General features: G+C 40.7%; 1 protein-coding gene across 6 annotated transcripts in view; it reads right to left on the bottom strand.

Moving 5' to 3' along the window:
• Positions 1-17,806, bottom strand: part of REPS1 (RALBP1 associated Eps domain containing 1) — an 83,308-nt gene extending 65,502 nt beyond the window's left edge. For 3 of the 6 annotated variants that reach the window (XM_019648123.1, XM_019648125.1, XM_019648121.1), the window contains exon 1: positions 17,341-17,765. In XM_019648123.1, coding sequence (XP_019503668.1) covers positions 17,341-17,493 — 153 coding nt within the window. In that variant the 5' untranslated portion in view covers positions 17,494-17,765. Of the gene's footprint in view, positions 1-16,563; positions 16,703-17,340 lie in introns of all 6 variants that reach the window. The other 3 variants (XM_019648126.1, XM_019648124.1, XM_019648122.1) reach the window with 3 other exon arrangements.
• Positions 17,807-19,291: the final 1,485 nt, after the last annotated feature.

The raw sequence follows: 19,291 nt of genomic DNA on the forward strand, positions 1-19,291 counted from the left end.
CCCAATTAAAAAAAAAAAACTTTTTAAAAAGACTGAAATACAGACAAAAGGTAGGGAGAAAAACAACAAAAAATGCAAAAATGGTTTGAAAAATACCACAAACTACCTAAAACTTAAGCTTAAAATAGTAGTATTTGCCTTTAGAAAATATTTTTGGAGCATAGGGATAGTCTAGCAAAATAAATCTGGCCAGTAAACTATACTTAGGGTGACCATAAAATTAACACCCAACCTGGGACATTTGCAACAGTGAAAGGGAGCACTATTTATAATTACGCCTAGACAAGAGGTGTAAGGGAAATTGTCTCTAGCAATTCCAGACGTATAACTTCCCTTCTGAAACAGCTTTCAAAATAAATGACCCCATTTAACCAGTAGGATGCATAAGGTAACATGAAAAGCCAGCATTTACAACGTGTTCCCTTACAATATGCCATATTAAATATTAATTTTTGATTAAGGAGTACTATTAATATTTTTCAGGAACCAGTTCATAGTAATCAAATCCCTTCCTTGGAGACCTAATTGACTATTTTAGAGCCACAGAAATTCCTACTTAATAAAAAAAAATTTTTTTAATAATAAAAGTTAAATATTTAAAATTTAAACACTATGGGCCAGACATCCTTCTAAGTACACTATAAATTAACTCATTCAGTCTTCATAGCAAGAATTATCCTTCCTGAAAGATAGGGACTTTTACCCCAATTTTACAGGTGGAAAAACTAAAGCACACAGAAGTAAGCCATCCATGGTCAAAGCAGGTGGGGAAGCTGAGGATTCCGGGATGTGTGCTGACCTCCTGCACTATGTCACCACTACTCTTCCTTTGGGAGGAGGACTGGCAGCCCATGATTTTTATAAACACACAGAACAGAGTGGAGCTCTGAAGTGTCTGCAGTCAGTGAGTAGAATCAGAATGAACAGGTTTAAGCACCTGTGATAGAATTTCTGGTATATCCTCTTTACCAGTGGTCAGGCAGCAGCAAACACAGGCCTGGGCAATTTCTATTATTTGTGATAAAGAGAAACCCATTTATTCCACTGTTACTGTGATAATGCTGTAATCTATGCTATGGGCTGTTGCAGATTATTACAGGGTAAGGATAATGACAATGATAATAGCTAACATAAATGGCGTATACACACCAGGTACTGTGGTACTGTTCCAAACTCAGTAACATATTAACTAATATAATCATCCTAACAGCCCTAAGTGCTAGGTACTGTTTTATAGATGAGAAAACTGACAAGCTGGTAAACTTGCTCAAGGACACACAGCAAGTAACAGACTGGACTGAAACCCATGCTCTTAACAACTACTTTATTTAATAAGAGATCATATTTTCCCAGAGGTAAATTCATACAATAAATTGTATTATAAAAGAGTTCTACTATGTTATATCATGAAACAAGAGTTGCTTGGTGGGCAGGCCACAGAATCAAGTTTTGATAACTGCTTGCCATGTGAATACAGGTAAGTCATACACCTCAAGTTTCCTGAACAAAATGAAAGGGCTGGATTCTACCTCTAAGATCTTTTCTAAAGCAAATATTATTTCTCTGAATGTAAATTTTATATTAAGTCTATTATGTATTATATGTAATTATAACACAAACTACCACTCTGAAAACTATTTGTGCCGAAGTATCAGACATAGATTATTAATTGTGTGGCCCCTCTAAAAAATGACATATATATTTAAATATGAATTGTTAAAATGAACAAAAATATAAGGAGTTAATTTCACTGTGCTGGGGATTTAAGTGAGAAAATTAAGCCATTTGCTAAACCTTGTCCTGTAAATCTAGCTCCCAAGGAACAGTATCTGGTGTGACACTCAAGCATCAGTACTTTTATTCTGTATTTTATAATATTTTTTGTATTAAATACTTGATAAGGAAAACTTTCTGCACTCTAGTTTTTTATTATATCTTATGGTCAATTTTCCCCTCTGTGGGAACAGTGCCAATTTAATTATTCAAGAAAAACAGGAAAATAATTTGGTTTACCATATATATTTTATAGCTAACATTTTAGAAATATAACCCACAGAATAAAAAACACTATTTTTCCTAAAACCAGGTGTATCTTACAAAATAGATAAAAATTAAAGAACAAAAATAGTGGTAAATATAACCATACAATTAATATGAACCCATGATATTACCTTAAAGAAATGCTGTTAAATTATATATGTAAATGTCAAACGTTCCGAGGTATTTTACTCAATTAGAAAATGCTATCATGTACAGAAGTTCACAGCACTTCACCATCGGTCCCCTCAGTCCTCTGGGGTTTATTAGTCTTCCTCTGAGTTTCTTTAATTGCACGCTGCAATAATTTTGAGGGACAGATAGCTCGGAGTAGTTTTGCTGAAGACCTCCTTATCCTCCCTTGCCGGTTTACTGTGATCCCAGTACAATGATGCTTTACACTCATAGGTGCTGTAACGAACACATACAAATATCGCAGAACACCCTCCGTCCCCAACTCAGGACGATAAGAAGAATGAAAACAAATCCTCAGGATCCTCCAAAAACCTAAATCCTTTCTAACAAAATAATACTAGGGATAGCTAACAGCGATACAGCCCTACTCCACGTACCAGGCACTATTACAGGTATTTCATGAATTCATTTAGTCCTCAAAACAATTTCATGAGTCGGATGCTGTAATATCCCAACATGCAGGTGAAAATACTAATGCCCACAGAAACTATGGCCCAGACCAGTGAAGTACTTGCTTGAGGGCAAGAAATCCTAATTAAACTGCATCTTTAAAATTCTATCAAAGATTTTTAGTTGACTAAATAAGGAAATAAACAATAAACAAAATAACAACACTGATAATGATGAAAAAGCTACCATCTATCAAGTGGTATACTAGTATTTATTTAAGACAATCCTCAAACAACTCTCAAAAGTAAGCATTTTATATTGATTTTACAAATCATAATAGTGAGGGAGAAAGTTCTTGCCCAAAGTCATAGAATAGAACTTGTGCTATTTTCTTAATAAGTCTTCTTTAGATCAAGACTTTTTAAAAAGTTAATAAGTTTATTTTAAAAGGAACTTGTATCACTTGAAATAAACAGAATTGAATGAAAACAAAACTGTTGTTTAATTTCAGCCAATGCCACTGTCTGCAAAATATGCTTATGGCTATACCAAGGCCTACCTGTTCTGTATTAAAAGAGCAACCTGGGTTGGAAAGGTGTTAAAAACTTAAAAGTACCAAACTGAAACGTTCTCCTTGCTCAGACCTGAAACACAATTGAAAAGGGAGTAATAGCTCTCATGTGCTTTCACATCTTGTCGGGAAACAAATCATAAGGCTGCTCCACTGCCTCCCCTTAATTCAAGTATGTGACCATGTCGGCAATCTTTCTTATACTCACAAGGTTTCTGAGAATGCTCTAACACAAAAAGGAGGCAGAGTTGTTATTTTTATTAACACTGCACAGGATGCTTCATCAAAACGTTCTCCTCTTAAGAACTCAGTGTTCAAAGCACATGGAGGACCATGGTAGGCACACAAAGTTCTAACACACATCCCCTGTTCTCAAGGAACTTCTAACTAGTTGTAAACATAACATACAACTGAAAAAGATAAGCCATGATATCAGGCTGTAATCTATACACGTCAAAATGATTGATGTCTTGATTGAACACTAATTTTGCCATCAGATGGAGCTGGATTTGACTCACAGCTCATGTCAAGGGTCTGCAGCCTCTGGAGCCCCAGGATTCTCAGCAGTAAAATGGAAATAATACCTATTCCTATATTTAAAATAAACATATGTCATATTGCTCAATGCCTAGCCCATATTAGGTGCTATATAATTCATACTTGTTACTGTAAGAATTAAAGAGAAGCTACTATGGGTTGGAAATATTTATGGGGGGGAGGGGGTTCGAAGCCTGATCTGGGCCTTAAAAAAATGGACAGGTTTTTGGTAAGTCAAAACAAGATGGGCACAGATTGTGTGAGTGTGTGTGTGTGGGTGGGCAGGGGCAACAAGTCAAAGCAGAGAATGTGGTGGTGACTGGGCAGTGATCTGGACAAAGCTACATGGTGGGCTCTAGATGCCAGGCTTATCTTTACTGAGCATTTCTCAAGAGTGTCACATACTTTTTTAGAAATTCACTTGCCAGTTCTTTAGCAATTACAGAAAAGCTAGTTAAGGTTTAAGAGGCTGCTGCAGTAGTTTAGTAACGAGGTGGTCAAAGTTTGGATGAGCAATGCACAGGACAGAAAGGATGATTAGCTGAGACCTTCCAAAGAAAGAAAGTCTGAAGGACTTCATAGGCTGGATATAAGGAAAGGAGGAATCAAAGCTGACTGTGAACAAGAGAAAGAGGCACGATGGCAAGGCAGGGCGCTAAAGACATGTAATAACATAATTTTCCCTCACGGGGAACAAAAGGAGATACTATCCAGCAAGCAGTAGTTCAGAGTCAATTGCAAAGGAGGTGGTAAAACAGAGTAAGACCTAAGGAAAGGTTACTGGATTTGCTGACTAGGATAAAAGTGAACTTGAACAATACCTTTGTTTAAAAGGTGGGGGTGGAGGTGTGAGAATAAAAAATTAGATTAGTAGGTCTTAAGGAGAGTAGGCAGGGTACAGGCAGTAGAGAAGAAATCTGGGTGTTACTTGGCAGTAAAAGGAAGATGAAAAATGGGAAGGCAACGCATGGGTGTGCAGGGTCATGAATAACACAGGAAGCAAAAGGGAACAAGATGGAGAAAATACCCAGGATACAATACAATTAGTAACTATGGCGATTCCCTTTTTGCCATTTGTTAGGTGCAAGTGAGAAACACGAAGTTTGGATTCACTCCAGAATCGCGTCTTAGGCAGAACTGTGATTAGGAAAGAAAGATTTCTGTCTCTAAGGGTTCAAAACTGTGGGTAGTGATAGAAAATCTAACCATAAACTCCCTTCCTCCAGCTAGTAAATCCTTATCTTTTTGAAGGCAGGCACAGAATATAGCAGGCTCTTACATTTCAAAGGTTTACCATCTGTAGTTTTTACTATTCCTGTGAGATTGATATGGACCATGACAAGCAGTATACGTTGTAATTCTGACGTGGCACACGCCTCAATGGCCTGCACTGGGGAATGTGCCATCCCTGAGTGACAGACATCACAGCAATGTGCCCAGTACCCTCATCGCCACATGGATTTGTGATCTTCCGCTTTCAGCCAGGGACACTGGAACCCGACAGAAGTTGTGCTTTATGACATTTTATAAAAGAATATGCTATAGTGCCAAGACATCCAGATTCTACCACAGTTTACTTCTTTAGTTGCCAATAAAGTCCTAGTTTTGTTTCTTTTTAAACTTCTTACAGTCGCTCTTCTATTTAAAAAAAAAAAAAAAAGGAATAGGGGAAGAAAAGGTCCTGATAGGGAAGGAGGGGACACTGACACTGTCGGTTAGCAAAGCAGAGACTTTTGCACTATTTGTTCCTGTTCTTGCAGCCGCCTCCTCTTCTCATGCCCAGAATGCTGATTGGGGTGGGGACAGAGTGCCCATAGTGTTAGCAGTGGCACAGCCAAGGCGGCAAGCTTCACCACCCTCACTTTTTACTTCCCTGGGTGAGGAGTCCAGAATTGTCTTAATTCGTGATCCCAATCACGTCTATGAATGCACAGCAACAGCAGGGCTGAACAAGTGGCTGGCCCTAAAAAGTTGGCTATGTTTTCTAAACATCTACTATGCGCTTCTGCTGCTGTAGACATCATGAGGTCATGAAAGGGAAAAAAACCTGAATTTTAGTCACAGTTTGCTTACAATACTCTTGGGATGTAAATATACTGGAAAAGCAGTTAAGCAATGATATAAATGAACAAAAAGCAAAACACACAAAAGGATGGGCAAATGAAAGTCTCAGAGTGAAAGTGCGGTTGTTCAAATTAGCCTACAAAAGATAAGTCATATTTTGAAAGAGAGGGGAGGATGGAAGCCTGGAAGTTGTGGGAGGGTAATGCCGATGAAGAAAGGAGGATGAGGAAAAGGAACTGAGAAACACAGAACAGGTTTGCTGGGTTGGAGCACAAGTCCATGTGAGGAGAATAATCAGAAAAGAGATTGTGAGATGTAGGGGTGAGTTGATAGGTAACTTTTAAGGCTGGGTAGGCATTACTCCTCAGATTTGATATGCTCTCCCTACTGTCATACATTTTAAGAGAATACTATGCTTTCCCTCCAAAAGAGTCAACTAAATTAAATAAGGAAGTGTTGACTTATTTCCTTATTTAAATTACTTGTCTACCATTATTTGTTCATTGTCAAGTTCAAGAATTAGAAATTATACTTCTGACGGGCAGAGAAACTCATATGAGTTTACTACTAAAATGAACCATAATATCTTTAAAAAGAATTAAGAGACTAGCCTTGAGGTACAGTACTTTAAAGAAAAGTAATTAATATGCATGCTCACTATTTCTAACTGCAGTTACCTGAACAACTTCAAAAGTATTAGCTAACATACAGTCTAATAGAAAGATCTACTGGTTTCAGAATCTGGTCTAAGAAGTTCCATTATTGTTCAAAAAGGCTCCTTCACTGTCATTTGGAATTTGTAAAATGAACAGGTTAGGCTAGGATTCCTCAATGTACTCTTGAGAAGGGAAGCCCTGAAGTGCCAAGTAATTAGCCCAATATGTTTTAGGTGCCTATCATGAACACAGAGGCATGAAGGAAACAAAGACAGGCCGAGTTAACTTCAAGTTGCTGGCTACTTTTCAAGGAAACACACACATGAACAGGAGGTTAAAAGTGTAAGCTGTATACAAGTGAAAACATATAGAACAGTACGGAAAGATTACAGGAGGGTTATCTGGCTGAGATGATTAGGGAAAAGTTCATGGAAGAAGCAGGATGTCAAACATGAGTGGTATTTTATAGTTTTTGAATTATTATTTCAAATACCTTTCTAATTCCATGAAAGACAGTACAACCCTATATATTTCTTTTTTATTTTTAAAGGATTTTATTGGGGAATTGGGGGAGAACAGCGTTGGGGAATCGGGGAAGGGGAACGGACAAGTTGCTGCCCTTTTGTTCTTCAGTCTAGTTGTGGAGGACGCTACTTCACTGGCCCATATTGGTATTATCATTAATGGCGCTCTTCCCGGGGGAGGCAGTCGCTCGCCGGCCACTAGACAGCCACTCAGGGCAGCTCAGGCCAGCTGCCAGCCGTTCAGGCCAGTTGCCAGCCACTCACGGTAGCTCATGGCAGCCCACTGCAGCAGGGGCTGCAGCCTACACCATCACCAGTGACTCACAGCAGCCCAGCTACAGGTTGAGCTGTTGTTCACCATCTTAGCCGTACAGGGCACAGCGTCACTGAACCGGGGCCCTGCTACTCAGAGCTGGCGTCCCAAGCCAACTCTTTTATTTATTTATTTATTTATTTTTAGTTGAGCCATCCTGCTACCTATTGGCAGCTTAGCGGCAGCTCAGCTCGGGCCAGGCATCAAACCACTGTTGCTCAGAGTTCAAACTCTTGAGCGAGCTCTTAACCAACTGAGCCACTCGGTCGGCCCCCCAAGCCAACTCTTAACCAACGTGCCACTCAGCCAGCCCCAACCTTATATATTTCTTGATGATTCAGGTTATTTAGATAAATATTATACCTGGGATAAAAATTATGAAGGAAAACAAAGGACTATAAAAATGAGTTAGTTTGCAAATTCTCAATACAGAAAAGAAACTCATCATGAGAGCAACCACATAATCTGTACACTTTCTTGTCTGGCTTCTGTCACTTATGTTTGTGACAGTCATTGTTCCTGTAGCATTTATCTGTAATTATTCCTTTTTATTACAGAACGGTATTCCGTTGTATGGATATACCATATTTTGTTTATCCACTCTCCATTTGATGGACATTTGGATTGCTTTTTAGTTTCTGACTACTGTGAATAATACTGCTAACAGACATTTACACTGCTTTGTGTACACGTTTTCATTTCTCTTGAGGAGCTTCCTAAAAGTGGAATTACTGGTTCACATGCTAAGCATATGGTCAACTTTTTAAGAAACAGCCAAACTATTATATTTCCAAAAATGGCTGTACTATTTACATTTCCAAGAGCAGTGTATAAGGATTCTAGTTTCTCCACAATACCAATACTATGTCATGTCAGTCTTTCTAATTATAGTCATTCAAGTGAGTGTGTGACAGCGTATCACTGTGGTTTAATTTGCACTTCCTTAATGACAAATGATGTTGAACACCTTTTCATGTTTATTGGCCACTCATATTATCTCATTTGGTGAAATACTTATTAAAGTGTTTTGCCCATTTTAAAATTAAGTTTTTTCTTCATAATTGAGTTATAAGATTTCTTTAGATAGTCTAGATTAAAAAGACCTTTACCACATTTTTAACATGCAGATATTTTCTGCTAATCTGTTGCTTATCTTTTTACTTTCTTAAGTATGCTCTGAAGTGTAAAAGTTTTTTAAACTTTTAATGGAACCAATTTATCAATTTTTTCCTCTTATGATTCATGCTTTTAGTGTCATATCTAAGAATTCTGCCTAACACAGGTCACAAAGATTTTCCTTATGTTATCGTCTAAAATTTTTATAGTTTTAGATTTGATAATTAAGTTTGTGATCTACTTTCAGATAATTTTTATGTATGGTGTGAAATATATACAATATGTCTAAGTCCATTTTTCTAATATACAGATATCTAATTGTCTCAGCACCTTTTGTTGAAGACTATCCTTTCCCCATTGAACTGTCCTCGCACTTTTTTCAAAAACTAAGTGATCATAAATTCAAGGGTTCATGTCTGGATTCTCAATTCTATCCCACTGATCTACATACTTATCCTTATGCCAATGACATGTTCCTTATTACTTTAGATTACAGTTAAATTTTAAAATTAGGTAGCATAAGTCTCCTGTTTTGTTCATTTTCATTTTTTTTTTTTTTTGCTCTTCTAGGTCCTTTGCATTTCCTTATACATTTTAGGATTGGCGTGACAATTTCTACAAAAAAGTCTACTGGGATTCTGATGGGGATTTTGTTGAATCTGTAGATCAATTTGAGGAGAGCTGCCATTTTAAGAGCATTCACTCTTCCAATTTTTGAAACAGACTGTCTCTCCATTTATTTAAATCTTCTTAATTTCTTTCAGCAATGTTTTGTAGTATAAACATCTTGGTGCTCCTTTTATTAAATTTATTCCTAAATATTTTATTCTTTTTGATGCCACTGTGAATAGATTTTTTTTCTTACTTTCATATTTAGATTGTGACTACTATACTGTTAATCTTGCCTATGTTTGTAGAAAAACTAGAAGCCATTAGGCTAGAACAACCCCACCAAATCAAATACCTACTTGCTTCTATATTTATGTTCTTCCTTCTTCCCTCCTTTTAAAATTAAGGATGACCCATTTCCTATCAAAGAACTGCTCTTCTGTGCAGTGAGAATCCTGACCTTGTTTTCTTGAGAACTTGCCTCCTCTTCTGTCTTCCTTCCCTTTTTAATCCTTCCCGAAAATCACGTGGCAGTATTTCTTATACTCAAAAAACAAACACTTCCTTTATATCTTCATACACCTCTAGCTTCTCACCCATATCTGTTTCCTTTCACAGCCAAACTTCTTTAAAAAGCTACCTATATACCATATTTCTAGCTCACGTATCCTTCAAGTCACTTAAATCTGGCTTCCATCTTTACTAGTCCATGAAACTAGCTTATCAAATTTACTGATGACCTCTAGGTTACCAAATCCAATGGCCATATTTCTGTCCACATCTTCTCAACCTCTCAGCCAAACTCAATCCAGTTAACCATCCTTTTCTAGAAATAGTTTCATTACTTAGCATCCATGCCATGATCCCATATGTATTCCAATTTCCCTATAACAACTCTGCCTATCTTTCTTAGCCTCCTTCCTAAAGGATTCCAGTTTATACAACTTAGAATTGTGCAGCGTTCCTCAGGGTTCTATGTCTAGCCAACCATTCCTTACTCTCCATTCTTTACCTCAGAGATTTTTATCTACTTTCATGACTTTAAATATCACTAACACACTGACAATCTTCAAATTGACATCTCCAAGCCAAATATCTCTGAGTTCCTCAAGACTCATTAAGCCTCTCTGGTAGAGGTCTACTTGACAATCTCACGGGCTTCTGAGAATGTAAGGTTGACAAAAGGAAACTCCTGAATTCACCATTACCCCTCTACCAAAACAAAACTAAACTCAAAAAACCCATTCCTCTCCCAGCCACCCACAATGGCAACTTCCAGCAACATCCCTGAGTTCTTCCCTCTCCCTATGTTCCACATCCAATCCATTACCATGTCCTCCTATTTCTACCCCCTGAAAATATCTCCGATATGTCCACTCCTTTCCACTCCCACTGTCACCTCACTAATGTAGCCATTGTCTCCTACCTGAACTACTGCGTATCCACTGGCCAATCTGTTTCGGCTTGCCCCCATACTCTCTTCTCTATATGGCAAGGTAATCTTTAAGAAAAATAATTCAGATGATGCTACCCCCTGAACAAAAACTTTCAGTACTTTAAAGTCCAAACTCCTTGTCTCTGCGTACAAGGCCCTGCAACACGCGGTCCCTGCCATTCTCCCCTCTTGCTCATAATGCCGCAGACTTTCATTTCCTCAAACACATTAAGCCCCTCACAGCTTTAGTCCCTTCCGTGCTGTTCTGTGTGAAACATTTCATTCTCTCCCTTTCCTCTGTCCAGATCTCCTAAAACAGGCCTTCCCTTACACCTATGTAGGTCCCCATAAGTCTCCCATGATTCTCTATTAACTGCACACTTTTCCTTTTTAACATTAGCACAAGTTATAATCCATGAAAGCAAGGAAAATTTCTGATTTTTCACCACTGCCTACATACCCCAAGTATAAACAGTAACCATGAAGAAGTATTTATTGAAAATACACAAAACTGACTTAAAGAAAGACATATGTTCATTCAGCATTTCACAGGTCTGCCTGCTCTTTCTTAAAACTTTCTTGATGTAGCGGTCCATGGGATGAGCTTGACTAGGTTGGGGAAGGCTGGCAACCTCAAATTATATGCAAAATTGTGTGTAATTATGTTTTCTAAGCAGATGTCCAGTATGTGTGCAGACTCTCAAAGGAATCTACAACCCAAAAGAGGTTAGCGGAGATACACAATCTAATCAATTCTGGCTTCATCATTTAATAAGATAGACTGAAATCAACATATAGTCAATTCTTGAAACAAAATGAAAAGATGTAGAAAAAAATTTTTTTAAAGCCTAAGTCCTGTAATTCATCAAATCCTAATGAAATGTGATATGTGGAATGAACTTAAATATTTCTGAGCCAGACTTCTTACTACATCCTGATTTTAATGTCATGCCTATATGCATGCAACCCATCAGTCATAAATTCCTTACACAGAGGTAAAAGTAGGGAAAAGACGAATAAAGATGCATCTATCACAGGAAAGACTGCAGAAAATGAAACACATGTGAGGGAAAATATCAGAAATGTCAAGTCTTATCACTCATTTCAAATTCTCCCTGAGCAGAGATACCATGAAGAACTAAGCACCATGGGCCTTACCAGCCTTTTATAAGCTCCCTCTTATATAGTCACTTTAGTATTCTAGGCCAAGATTCTCCTCTTCAATCTCCCAAAGAATGTAAAAGAAATCAATTCCAGTGTCAAAATGAAGCAACTAATTTCAAGTTTGTGCACTACTTTCTTAAGCTTATGGTTGGATAGAGGGGCCATCTTTATATGACACTCTTGTTTTAAAAATCCAATCACTTCATGTGGTGAGAGCTAAAACTCAGCCATTAAGTGATCTGTTCAAGGTCACAAAGCTAGGTAAAGACACAACTGGAACTTGCCTCCCATATTTAGTGGTCCTTATATCAACCTCTCATGCTCTTTTATAGCTCTGTCAAAATGCTTAGCATGAATTCCCCAAATATGAAGACTCTAACTGTGGGATAGTGGCTAAAAAAAAAAAAAAAGACCAAAACTAGCACGATATATAAAAGCGAAAATTTTAAAGTAAATATGACACTGCAGAAAGTCATTAAGTGTAACTTATTTTACAAACAATGTTTTTCAACTGTGTATAGGAAAATGTCTAATTAAGGCAAGATTACTTTCAGTTTCTCACAATTATTTTAGTAATTCAGAAATTACAAATGAAAAAAAAAATCACTATTCCAGAATAACAAACCTGACATTTATTTGTATTAAGTTTATAACTTTCAATGCATAAATGAGGCTCTGCTTCCCTATTTTAATGCTATCATTAATGAATACTTCTTATAATTGAACACATTTTATGAGAAAGACAAAATGGTTTATGTTTCACTGCTGTCACTCTTCCCCCATTAAATTAACGTGTTATTCAAATATTCTACCAAGATATCGTAGACAGAATATTAACCCAAATGATCTAAAAGATTTTTTCAGCCTCATGAAAGGGTACATTGCTTATAACCTTCAATAAAAGAACAGTTAGTGCTGGAACCTTTTATTAAGCTATTATGCATTCAAAGTCTGTATGAAGTTTTGAAATATTTCCCAAAATAGAGGTGTTAAGTAAAAGCTAAGAAAACATACTTATTAGTGTAGTAAATAGTATACCTTCCCTAATCTTTAAAAAATAAAATAAATTACTTCTGGAAAAAATGATTTTTAAAAAAATTTTATTGGGGAACAGCCATGGTCATTGGTTACACGTTGCTTTCATGCTACAATGGCACAGTTGACTCTTTCAAGGAGGGCACAGCTCACAATGGCCCGTGCGGGGATCGAACCGGCAACCTTGGTGTTATCAGTGCCACACTCTAACCAACTGAGTTAACCGGTCACCGCTGGACAAAATGATTTTTAAACCACTGAATATTTTCTTGCACAACAGACAGCAAAACTCTTCACGATTAAATCCCATGAGCCAGAATTTTCTCCTCCTAGTCCTACTTTCTGGTGTGGAGCTTTAGCTATTCACTTTGTCTACTGACATACATACTGTCTCCAAAAACAAACCCTTAAACTCAAAACAGGATTTACTCTGCTATTCCAAAAAATATATAATGAACATAGCTTAAGACGTCTGACAGTTGTAGTAATGTAAAATCATGTGTTTATGTGCCCATGATACCAACTACAAGAATCTTCCTATTTCTCTTAAGTGGCTGTGTTGCAAGACACCATCATACATAAAACTATTTACTATGTGAAGGAGAAAATCCATATATAACTCAAAATCAAATAATTTAAAATATTTACTCTTCATAAGAACTATTGGCAATACAATCACATGAACTGTGAAACTAAGAAAGGGCTGACAGAGAAGAAAGAAAAAGAAATCAAGATAAAAAACAAAAGAACAACAATAAAAAGAAAAAACAAAAGAAAAAAGCTGAGAGAGGTGGCAAGGAATAATGGTAAGGGATTCTTCACTAACAAGTTATTTGATTTCTCTGCCTATCAAGTTCCAAGTTAATAATAATAATATCCATTTCACAGAGTTGTTGCAAGCATCAAATGAATTCTTGAATGAAAATTACTTGCCCAGTAAAAGGAACACAATAGGCACTCAATAAATGCCAACCAGTTCCTTCTTCCTTCAGTTCTGAGCCCTGTGCTTCATTCTCTATCCTCGTTCCGAGATGATTAAGCCTTCTCACGACTTTTATTAAATGCGAGCACTACTACATCAATCAAAGCCCTGATGTGTATATGCATGCTCACTGCGTGAGAATCTGTCTGTCCCATCCCCAAGCCACTTAGGTGAGGAAGGCGGAGGAAGAGACCCCGAACACCTGAACTTCACTATAAGAACCAGCACTAAGGGTGCACGAATCTCCACCTGTTTCCAACTATCTCCTGGAGATTTGCATTGCTATTTCAAAATGCCTGAAATCAAGCTCATCATTATCTCTTTAAATACGAAGCCCTCTCCCGGCCCCTTTTCTAATCGTAAGTGAGGTCCAACAGAGAATGATCGTTGCCCTATTCTTCCTCACCTAAGTACCACCAGCTAACCTAGGCCCATCAAGCCTACCTTCATAATCTCTACTGTATCTCTAGCCTCCTTTTCTTACCCTCTGCCACATTTTCCATCTCCCTGCCACCACCAGATTCCAGGTTAGGATTTCTCAATCTCAGCACTATTGACATTTTAGGCCAGATACTTCTTTGCTGTCGGGGTTGTCCTGTGCATTGTAGGATGTTTCGCAGTATCTCTAGCCTTTATCTGCCAGATGCCAGAACTGCTCCCTCTACCCAGTCACAACAACCAAAATTGTCTTCAGACAGTGCCAAATGCTCCCTGGGGGACAAAATAATCACCCTCTCTCTATTGCCCCCCTCCTCCCACATTTGAGTATCATGGCTTAGTTCCTCACCACTTCATATATGCACTTAGAAAATCAGTTCCTAAATTCATCTCTAGTTTCTTCCCTCTAACTCCTACTCTACTGATCTCCTAAAGGCTTCCTAAAGAAAGCACTGCTTTCATGAGTCATTTCTCTTATATCCACAACTCCCTGTTACCTTCACAATTAGTTCAAAGCTCTCCACCCAGCCTTGATATTCTAGTCTCAATTAAACATTATTCCACAAATAACAAAGACCTGTTCATCCAGCCCCTCCTTTTCAATTCTACTGCAGTCACCCTGTTTTAGATGCCCATTACTTAGCACCCATTCCAGACCATTGCATGAGCCTCTTTCCCCAACCTCTACTCTCTTCCTCCTTCAAGACAAAAACTATCAATGAGTCTCCAGTTGCCTACGGAAATATGCAATCTTCCACCTGTTTTTTACAGTCGTTCCTAATATGGTCTCTTTCTAATTCTATGTTCCATTATCCTGAAAACATTCTCTACCTTGGACAAAACCTGACTATCTGCTAGTTCTTGGAAAGGCTCCTACACTTTCCACCTTTGGTCTTGTTTTCTCTCTGCCTGGAGGTCCTCGTCACCCCACTGCCCTCCCTCCACACTAATTTTAAGTCCACCTGAATTAGGTCAAGAATTCTTTGCTGATCCTCCTCCTCCTTTGTACCTCTCCTATAGCATTCACATTCCACTTTGGTACAGACAGGTATTCCTGTAGTTTACAAGGTCCCTGAGAGCTTTTTACTCCTCTTTTGATGCCCTGCAATATATAACCCAGCGCTAGACAGATAATTCAACATTACCTACGCGTTTCCCCAAATGTTTCCCACTTAGAAAGCAACGGAGGGCTGTGTTTTCAGACAATCGCAAACTCCCTTCGAGCGAATTAGGGCCTCGTTCCCTTTCTGTCTCACATTTTATACCTTACGCCAGTTTTGAAGTAAACTGCCCTGAAGATACCCAAAAGCTGTTTAGTATATATTACTGTAAGAGTTCTGCTTCAGGGAGTTCCCACAGCTTCCAACTTGTAACTGAATCCTGAATATTTGTTATTTAAGCTCTCTCTTTATACAAAAAGGCAATAGAAATTTATTTTTGAGTGTTAATAAAATTGAGCAAAACATGAAAATAACTTGGAATGATTAAACGTATTTCAAACAAAGGTTAATTAATGCTAACTTGTCTATTCTAAATAATACATTTAAAGTCCTAAAGTCTTTGTGCGTCATTAAAAAATGAAAGTCAGTTTATTTTCCCCCGCCCCAAAGACATAAACCAAAATAGAACATGGGAGGCTTCTCCTTAATTTTATGTTCCTAAATGACTTGAAGGTGTATTTTGTTATTTCTACAAAAAGAGTGTGTTCTGCCCTGACCAAAGCCATGTTGAGGTGAGTACAGTGCCCCACAGGGCCACCACCATTCTTTAGCAGGGTCAGCAAGCTACAGGCCCCGTTTTATATGCCCCTGAGCTAAGAACAGTTTTTACACTTTTAAAGGGTTGTAAAAACAAAGAAGAATATGCGACAGAGACTGTATGTAGAGGGAAAAGCCTAAAATCATCACTGTTCAGCAGCATGAATTTGAGACTAGACTCCTTGTTGTTGGTCATACACCCAACTTCCCTCCCAAGAATTTGAAAAAAGCAATATAAAACATACAAGATTATGCAAAAAGACAGAACTCATTTAACTTAGTCGTAGTTACTGCCCAGGTAACTTCTAAAACAGAGGCGTTTGTGACCATTTTTACACAGTACTTCACAGAATTGTTAGAAAGAACTTGACTCTCATTCCGTAGATGAGCACACTTAGGCTTGAAGAGTGAAAGTGCTGGGCCCAAAGTCACAGTGCTGGTTAACAACAGACTGGGGTCAAAGACCCAGGCCTCAAAACTCCTGATTCAGTGCTCTCCACGCTACAGCACATCATAATTATGCATCTGGCTTTAAGTTTTGGAGGTCTGGATAACCAGCTTCGATCATCATAAAGATGAAAGCTTAAAACCTGTTTTGGTACGTATTTAGACAGACTCTTACCAGCAGTTACGCGTCATTAAACTGAGTAACATTAATGTCCACAACATACATTGTATAAAAAATTCTAGGAAGCCTTCTATTTTAAAAACAGATGTGACAGAGAAAGTTTAAAACTTACTGTGCTTGCTCCTCTAGTGCTACAGATTGAGGCAAACGTGCACCGTCTGATTTCCAGCTGTCCAGTAATTATCTCCCAGCCTAAATCCACGTTTCACCAAATGTTACCAAAACTGTACGGTTTACATCAGCCACACGTTCTACAGTTAATTACAAGTTCTTTTCAGATCTTCTTGCGAACTACTAGCTAGTAGTTCACATTTTTTAACCTCCCTAAGAATTTTAGCTTCCTTAAAAAAACTGCTTCTTCATTACCTAAACCTAGAAAACCCAATTAATCGCGTCTCTTGGTTAATTCAAGAATTAAAACACATTTTACCTACTATACTGATAACTTTTACTACTCTGCAGGATCCGAAGAGCTATGTATACAACAGGACTAGGAATCAAAGGCATGTTAACAATCCAAGATTCTGAAGTTGCTCTTCCAATGTTGAAAAATACAGATTCTGAGGGGTGGCCGAGAAATACAGGACTTAGTCTCTTCAGAGCTAATAAACATAAGTCCGCCCCCGCTGTATCAATGCACGACTTTTGTCCTCTAAGAGCAACCCTCCTCCCCCTTGACCGCGGCGCCAGTGCGGGCCGCCCGGGCACCTGCGGCCCCAGCCGAGCGCGGTGGAGCCGGGGGGAACCTGCCCACCGCCGGCCCTTCTGGAAACGGCGCCCACTCCCACCCTCCGGAGGCGGGCAGCTGGAGGCCCGAGCGGCCGGGAAAAGACCTCCCGGTGGCCGGCAGACCCCCGGACGCAGCGGGAGGCGAGGGCGGCGGCGTTACCTGCAGGACCACATCGTTGGGCAGCTGCGCGGCCCGGAACAGCTCCAGCACCCGCCCGTTGGCCGCCACCTTCTTGGTGCTCTCGATGTCGCAGTAGGAGAAGAGATCCGAGTAGTATTTCTGCTCCGCATCGCTCAGCGTTAAGCCTTCCATCTTCGCCTCCGGCTCACGGCCGCCTCGCCCCGCATGCAACACCCGGGGCCCGGCCCCACGCGACGGTGGGGGCTGCGCGCGGCCCGGCTTTCTTCTCGCCCCCCGAAGCGGCCGGGAGCCCCGGCCCCGGCCTCACGCGCGCGGTGCGCCGGAGCAACAGGGCCCGGAGGTCGCGAGGAGGGGGCCGGGCTGGGCTCAGCGCGCCGCCGCTGGCGAGGCCCCGCGCGCAGTCCCAGGCTCGGCGCGGCGCGCGGCTCCGGCTCGGCGGGAGGCACGGGTGGACTCCGCCACCGCCCCCGCCGCGGGTTCGAGTCTCCCCGGCTCCCCGCCGCTTCCCCTAGACTTTCCGCCTCGGCTTCCCCTNACAGGGCCCGGAGGTCGCGAGGAGGGGGCCGGGCTGGGCTCAGCGCGCCGCCGCTGGCGAGGCCCCGCGCGCAGTCCCAGGCTCGGCGCGGCGCGGGGGGCCGCGGCGGCGCGAGGCACGGGTGGACTCCGCCACCGCCCCCGCCGCGGGTTCGAGTCTCCCCGGCTCCCCGCCGCTTCCCCTAGACTTTCCGCCTCGGCTTCCCCTTCCGTTCACGCCCCCCGGAGCGGCAGCACTTCCCGGAAAGTTGTGGGGCTTCGAGTCTAAAGTTTCGGGGGCTCTGAGCTGAGCGCGGCCGCCGCTCCGCCTCCCTCCGCCGCCATTTACTGCGCCCCGGCCCGGCCCCCGACGCTCCAGCACCAACACTGACAGCGGCGGCCGCGCTCCAGACCCGGATGTGAGGCCGGGAGGAGAGAGCGCGAGAGGGAGAGAGAAACACCCACCGGGCTGGCTCGACCGCTCCCGGGAGAGGGGGGGCCGCAGCGCCCCCTTGTGGCCGGAGCCCCGTGGCGGCTGGCCGACCGGCCCGCCGCGCGGGGCTGCAAGAGCTGGGACCCCCCCCCCCCCAAGAAGCCAGGACAAGGGGGAACCGCATACAGCTCCTGAAGACCAAAAGAACTCAGAGATACGGGACGCAGTTTACATTCTTTCGAAGCTTCTGGCACTAAGCGTTGAATAAACATTTGATTGAAAGGGAACGTTGTTCAGGTTATTATTGTATCCCTTCGTGACTTGTTGATGTCAAATGTTTCTGAGAATAAATTCAGTATTTCTGTGTGCCCTGAAGGGCTTTGAATACCCAATCACTTTGGGAACGCTCCTCAGATAGACACTGGAACGGAGACGTCACTCCCACTCTTGTTCCAAGCGATGTTTACCTGAGAAACAAAATTTGCTGAATAGACGGAAAAACTGGCAAGTTTTCTTCTTGGTACAAGGTCGTTCTGGTCGCCAGGAACTTGGTGCTACAAGCTTATACCATCAGCTCTACAAACCTGTGTAGGCCCTCGGCCCACCGCAGGGATTCCTCCCTCTAGGAAAGCCATGGAGCTGCACTGTTCTCATCTGCACCCGAGAGAGGGTATTCTAAAGATATCTCAAGTAGAGTATCTGGAGTTTATGTGAGACAGATATAAAGTATTTCAAAAACAGCAGCTAAGGTAGAATTATACAGATTGTTCAGTTTTGGTTTTTATTTTTGTCTTCTACATGTTGCCCCCAGAGTGCGGAGCCTACAGATGACCCATGGGAGCATATTATTACAGGTTCACAATCCTTTATGTGGAATTGCAAAATTCAAAGAGCACCGAAAACCCATAGCTTTTTTTTTTTTTTTGTAACACCTTGGCAGCAAAACCGGACCTTCCTCATTTGCAAGCAAAATCTCAACTCACAAGAGGCTATTTATTCATAGTCTATATATGCTACTTAGTG

This window comes from Hipposideros armiger, unplaced genomic scaffold (genome assembly GCF_001890085.2).
Source record: "Hipposideros armiger isolate ML-2016 unplaced genomic scaffold, ASM189008v1 scaffold_120, whole genome shotgun sequence".
NCBI lineage: Eukaryota > Metazoa > Chordata > Mammalia > Chiroptera > Hipposideridae > Hipposideros > Hipposideros armiger.